Source organism: Magnolia sinica, chromosome 7 (assembly GCF_029962835.1).
Source record: "Magnolia sinica isolate HGM2019 chromosome 7, MsV1, whole genome shotgun sequence".
Taxonomy (NCBI): domain Eukaryota; kingdom Viridiplantae; phylum Streptophyta; class Magnoliopsida; order Magnoliales; family Magnoliaceae; genus Magnolia; species Magnolia sinica.
Window position 1 is genome coordinate 2,737,908 of NC_080579.1, and position 7,087 is coordinate 2,744,994.

Consider the following 7,087-nt stretch of genomic DNA (forward strand, 5'->3'; position numbering starts at 1 on the left):
TTTGTGTGGCCCACCTGAGTTCTGAAATAGGCAAAGAGGCAACGGTTCCAGTTCAATAAATAAAAAATTTCAATACCTTGTTTCAACGTTGAGGTTTTAGTATCGATTTACTAGTTGGGGGTGGGTAACAGTGAAGTGTGAATTGACAGGGGTGTGCTAACAAGCTAGAAATAAAAATAAAATTCAACAGTCAAGATGTTAGGATCATCTAATCAATTTGATTTAGAACCATAGATGGTCCAAATGTTTGAATGGTTGAATTTCATTTAAAGCCACGTGTACATGGCGCAAGCGCAGGCTGCCCATGTATTGGATGGACGCGGATTGTGTCCTACCCGTCTCTAGCAACGTATGGCAGTTACGTGGGTGGGCCCACCGCGATGTATCTGTTAATCCATGCCGTTCGTACCTACTCTCACATCATTTTAAGGCATGTGAATCAAACACACAAGTGTACCACACCAAATAATAAGCTTAGGTTGCATTAAATGCTCAAATATGCCGTTTGCATTAAATGCAAGAGTCATATCTGATGCGGCCTATTTGAGCGTTGAATCTGTCACATTAAATGCTCGAAAATCCATGTTGCTTAAAATGTAAGAGTTATATGTGATGTGGTTTGTTTGAGCAGTGGTTCGTCTCATTTTTTTTATCTGATTCATTCATGAGAAGTGATAGACAGCATGGATTAGCAGGTAACTCAAAGTGGCCCGCCCGTTCGTGGCTAGAGACAGGCAGGGGTAGGAGGCAATCCACGTCCGTTCTGGATAAGTCAGGAAGCGTGTTGCGTACTGAGTAACTTGGTACGCTAATCGTACCGAGTCAACCCTGTGGAGCCACTGTTACTATGCATTGTATCAACTTTGTCCATTGGTTTTATCATATAATTTTAGGGTTTAAACAAAAACTTAATCATATCTAAAGCTCAAGTGGACGGCACTACCTGAAACAGGGTAAATTGAAGTCTTCCACTGAAAAGTTTTTGGAGCTCACAGAAGTTTTAGATCAAGATGATATTTGTGTTTTCTCTTCGTCATATTTGTGTGATATTATAACTAGTTTGATGACAAATAAGCAATTTGGATGACAAATAAACATTAATGGAGGCATTAGAAAGGTTTCAACGGTGAAAATTATTTTAGGCTCAACTCTTAAAATGATTTGCAAAAACAGATGAACTGCATGGATAAACCATATAAATTCACCGCGGCTCAACAGATTTTACTCAGTACAATAAGAGCCTACTTAGGGCCCGTTTGGCCGGTCGGATTGGAAGGGATTGGATGGTATTGGAAGGGATTGGAAGTCAAATCCTGAGATTAGCCTGGCGTGCCAAACAAGAGTCGGTGATATATATCAATCCCATGGATCTCCAGACAATCCACCGACAACACCATTATTACCTAGAAATCCATGCCATCCACCCTAATACCATTCAAACCCTTCCAATCCACCCGGCCAAACGGGCCCTTAGTAACTCAGTACGCAATCGGACTCCAAGTCCCCTGATACGACGATTAATGCCACTGAGTGGAAGATATATTTGTTTCAGTGATCTGAACATCTGTGGACCACCGTTGATCTATTTCATTTTCAACCGTGCATTTATTGGCAACGAGCTGAAGAAGAAATAGGAATTTCCCATCCCGATTTTATTTCTACAAGTGGCCATCTCATGAGGGGACCATCCGCCGGATACATCAAGATCACGTGGCTTCCACAATGCCCCTATTAAGTAGGGAATTCCATTGACTGGTTACATACTCTGTGTGGCCCACCGTGATGTATGCCTTTCCATCCACATCATCCATCTATTTTTCCAGCTCATTTTAATGGACCAGATTCAAAGCCTAAGCCTACGTGGACCGGAATAAGGGGAATCGAACGGCCACTTTTAAAAGCTTTATGGGAGCCACGGAAGTTTTGGATGAAGTTAGATATTTATGTTTTCTATTCATCCAGGTCTGTCGAACCTTATTAGCAGATTGGTTAGCAAATAAATTTCAAGGTGGGCCACAGGAAGGTTTCAACGGTTTCCATCATCACCACCACCTTTTCTTGTGGTGTGGTCCACCCAATCTTTGGATCAACTTCGTTTTTGGCCTCTTACCCAAAAATGAATGTTAAAAAATGGATGAACGGCATGTATGAAACAAATACATCATGGTGGACCCCAGAGAGTTTGGTCACTAAGTGCTTCACAAGCTTGCGGAACACTTAGAAACTCATGAACACTCCGGACGCGGATGGCCAGCCAAAGGCTTTCGAGGAAGATAAGGGAAGTAGATAGGGCCTCTAGAAATCTATCCATCCATCCATTTCATCTATCTGTTTTGGTAGCTTCTTTTAGGACATTAGGCAAAAAAACGGAACAAGATGAGTTTCTCACATACACCAAGAGGCCACATAACCTCTCAGCTTCCTTGGAAAAGCCTTCGGCAACCATCCACGTCCCGACGCTCCTTGGAAACGGCAACGGATTGCGTGTTACCGGGTGTAATCCTGAAAGTGATCCCACCTTGATGAATGTGTTATACATCCACACTGTCCAACTGTTTTTCCATATCACTTTAGTAGTAAATCCCAAAATTCAAGCAGATCCAAATCTCCGTTGGACCACACCACACGAAACAGTCATGATTGTATGCCTACCATTAAAACTACCTAGTCCCCACCGTAACGTTTATTTGCCATCCAACCACTTGATAAGCTCAAACACACCCGAATGAAGTGCAAATACAAAGACCATCTTGATCACAACAGTTTCAAGTGATGTGGTCCACCTGAGATTTGGATTTACTTAACTTTTGTAATCAACCCCTAAAATGAGATCTAAAAACGGATGAACGGCCTAGATATACAACACATTCATCAAGGTGGGCCCCACAGTACCTAATCCTCTCCCGAAGGAAACGGCCCATTATACTTCAACCCCATCTGATTTACAACTGCCTCTGTCCACCCCACATCAACGGCTCCATTTAATCCATCATCCACGAAATCTCCCACCCTTTTAACCTTCGACTCCTTCGGCAAAACAGGATAATTCCCAGAAAAGCAAGCATCGCAAAATCCCGGCCCCTCATCTCCAAGCAATTCCCTCAATTTCTTCAATGGAAGAAAAGCAAGCGAATCAGACCCAATAAACTCCTTCAATTCCTCAACGCTCATCGAATTCGAAATCAACTCCTCCGAACTAGGCGTATCGACTCCATAGTAGCAGGAGCCGATGATGGGCGGGCTTGCAATCCTCATATGAATCTCTTTCGTTCCTACCTCCTTCAACAGCCTCACAATCTTCGACGACGTCGTGCCTCTAACGATCGAATCGTCGACGACAACGACTCTCTTCCCTTCCAAAACTCGCCGGACAGGCGCGAGCTTGAGCTTCACCCCAAAATCGCGTATTGTCTGTGATGGCTCGATGAACGTACGGCCCACGTAGTGGGATCGTATAAGCCCCTGCTGGAAAGGTACGCCGGCTTTGGCGGCGTACCCTAGCGCTGCGACGACGCCGGAATCGGGGACGGCGATGACGATGTCGCAGTCGACGGGGGCTTCGGTGGCGAGGATCTGACCGAAGGCGTAGCGAGACTCGTAGACGGAGCGGCCGAAGACGATGGAGTTTGGAAGGGAGAAGTAGACGTGCTCGAAGACGCAGGCCTTCCGGTCGCGGTGGGGAAGTAGGCAGAGAGAGCTGATTCCGTCAGCGTCGACGACGAGAACTTCTCCTGGATTAACTTCCCGCTCGTATTTCGCCTCGATGAGATCGAGAGCGCACGTTTCCGACGCGAATACAACTGCGCCGTTCGATCTCCGGCCGATTACCAGTGGCCGGAATCCGAATGGGTCTCGCACGGCGACGAGCTTGTCTTCTGTTAAGAACACCATCGAGTAGGCGCCTTCGAGCTGTTCGCAGGCGCTGACGATTCGAAGCAGGAAAGGTCGAGCTTTTGAGATTGCAATCAGGTGGAGGACGACTTCCGTGTCGGAGCTCGTGTTGAAGATGGAGCCGTGTTCTTCGAGCATGGCCCTGAGGGTGCGGTAATTTACTAAATTGCCATTGTGAGCGACGCCGACGGAGCCGAAGCGGTATCCGGCGACGAAGGGCTGGACGTTTTTGAGCATGGAGGAGCCGGCGGTGGAGTAGCGGACGTGGCCGATGGCGGAGGAGCCGGGGAGTTGGTGGAGCTTTGAGTCGGTGAAGACTTCGGAAACGAGGCCTACTCCAGTGATGGATTGGAGGAGGTTGTTGTGGACGGATACGATTCCAGCGCCTTCCTGGCCCCGGTGTTGGAGGGCGTGGAGGGCGAGGTAGCAGAGGCGGGAAGCTTCCGGGTCGCCGTAGATGCCGACGACGCCGCATTCTTCGCGGGGTTTGTCGTCCGACGCGTCGGATGGGAAGAAATCTGAGATGGGGTTTTTGGAGGAGGGCTTGAAAGGAAGGGAGGGGTGGTGGAGGGAGAGGGAGGGGTGTTTTTGTAATGGAAAAAGGGTTTGGGGGGTTTTGAGGAAAGGGGATGGGGCGAGGGAGGGGTGTTTTGGGGAAGAAGAGGATAGATGGGGTATTTCTGTAGAAGAGAAGGAGAGTTTGGTCGTTGCTGGAGAAGTAGCAGTCATTGGAAGGAGTCGGAAGGAGAGAAGGCTTTGTGGAGGGAAGGAAGTGTTTTTTGTGAGATTACCCTCGTTTCTATTCTATATACGAGGAGATGGACGTAGATTTACTTAGAAAGCCTTCCGCAGGAAGTTCCTGCGCTGGAAACCTAAGTGGACCCACCGTTGTTTTGCGAGAAATCCGCACTATCCATCCGTTTTTTGAGCTCATTTTAGGATATTAAACGAAAATTAAGCAGGATCCAATGCTCAGGTGGTCCATACTACAGGAACAGGTGGTTAGGGAAATTCCTACCGTGGAAACATCCCTGGATCGACAGTGATGTTTACCTGCCATCCATACCGTTGATAACGTCGTTCTTACGGATTCAAAACTTGTGTAGCCCCACGAATATTTTCAACGTGGATATTCAATCCTTACGTTTTCGGTCCACTTGTGTATTAAATATTATTATTTTTATCCTCGTACACTAAAATAATATTACAAAACGGATGGACGATGTAAAATTACCCCACTAGTTTTACAGCTCAGGAGCTTCCTTTGCAGGAAATCCACGTGAGGGGATGTAAAAAGCGGAAGCGGATTGGCTGGTGTACCTCCAGCTATGCAGCTGCTGCGTTGATGTCAAGTTCCGTGGGTCTAAGCATGAGGCAGGTATTATATTCAAATTGCCCTTTTGTTTGATGAGCTACTATGAAGGCTTGAGATGAAAAATAAGACGGATCTAATTATCAAGTGGACCACATTACAAGTAAAAGTGAGGGATTAAACGATTATCATTGAAACCCTTTTTGGGGTTATAGAAGTTTTGGATTAATGTAAAATTTATTTTTCATCTTCATTCAGGACTTTGTGGCCTTACAAGCTGATTAGATGAAAATAAATATTATGGTGGGCCCTATAAATTTTTTAACGTTGAAAATTATTATCTCCGCTACTACTTGTGACGCAGTCAAGATGATCTTCGTATATGATTCATTTTTTAAATAATATGCTAAAATGATCTTGCAAAATAGACAAGCAGTGTAGATATAATAAATACATCACTGGAGCCGATATAACTTTGATATGCGGTGGTCTTGGATGACACGTACCATCAGCAGCTATATAGCTGGTGTGTGTTACACCAGCCAATCCGCTTCCGTAAATGGCATTGCATGTCTTCTGTACTCATGTCAGTACTGACACCTGGTGCTAACTAACGAATTCAGATTCGGTAGGGACCCATCCCCGTCAGCATCGTCTGAAGATGAGCACCGCCGCTCCTTGAGCTCCCTGTTGTACAAACGGTTCAAAGGAGATCAAAGTTACGTGGCTATGTATTTATTATATCTATACTGTTCATCTATCTTTAGAGTTGATTTTATTCCCCATAAATAACAGCAGAGATAAAGATTTTTACCCTTAAACAATTTGTAGGGCCCACCATAACACTTATTTTACATTCAATGAGGTCACAAATACATGAATGAAGAGGAAAAACAAATTTCCTATTGATCCAAAACTTCTTTGACCCCAAAAAGGAATTCAATGGTAGATGTTCAATCCCCCACTGATTTTTGCGGTGTGGCTCACTTGATAGTTATATCTGTCTTATTTTTTGTCTCAAGCCTTGAGACAAGTTCGCCAAACGGATGGACAGTTTAGATGTAACACATACCTTGTGATCAGACCCTCTAAACTCACTAACGTATATACAAAGGCTACATAGCTGGTGTGAGGTACACTAGTCAATGCTGCTTCCCTTCGGTTTAAGCTATGTGTGCCCATTGATGCATGCATTCTATCCACACCGTTCATTCATTTTTTCTGATAAGTACATGAACCGCACCTCATTAGCCAGTGGTTACTGAACGTCCACTATTAAAAACCTCCTAGGGCCCACATCCAAACCGTTGATCTGGTCACACAGTCCTGAATGAATGAATGAAAAATAAAAAGATCAGCTCCATTCAAAACTTTTGTAACCTCCCTGGAATCTTTAACCGTGGGCGTTGGATGGTCCACCTGTTTCATTGTGGTATGGTCCACTGAGATTTGGATCCACCTTATGTTTTAAACTCATCCCCTAAAATGATCCGAAAAAATAATGGACGGAGCAGATAAAACAAATACATAATGGCAGGATCCACATAACATAGACCAGTAGCGTACTTTGTGGGTCCCACAGTGCTTTTTCCAGAACCTTCAAATAGCATGGTACTGGAGTGGTCTCCCGAATCCGAGGCAGTCGCCCGAATGCACTTTGAAAGTACTCTCCCATTACACGTGTCAATGCCAACTTGTGTATAAGATTTGATTGGCTGGTCAGCGGATCCTAGCCGTCCGCACTCCATCCATCTAAAATCAGGCAAATATGCTCTTCAAGTGGGGCCACAAATGTCCATGGTTTGATTTCTCTTTATCCAATTATGGATTTTGTAAGCCCACATGATGATTCTATAAATGGTTGTTACTTTTTAGACATGAATA

General features: G+C 44.9%; 1 protein-coding gene across 1 annotated transcript; it reads right to left on the bottom strand.

Annotated features, from left to right (window-relative positions):
• Positions 1–2,463: 2,463 nt before the first annotated feature.
• On the bottom strand, positions 2,464–4,838 carry LOC131250839 (amidophosphoribosyltransferase, chloroplastic-like). The gene has a single exon (XM_058251190.1). It carries the CDS (start codon positions 4,618–4,620, stop codon positions 2,893–2,895), a length of 1,728 nt encoding a protein of 575 aa, XP_058107173.1. The 5' UTR covers positions 4,621–4,838; the 3' UTR covers positions 2,464–2,892.
• Between the last annotated feature and the right edge of the window lie 2,249 nt (positions 4,839–7,087).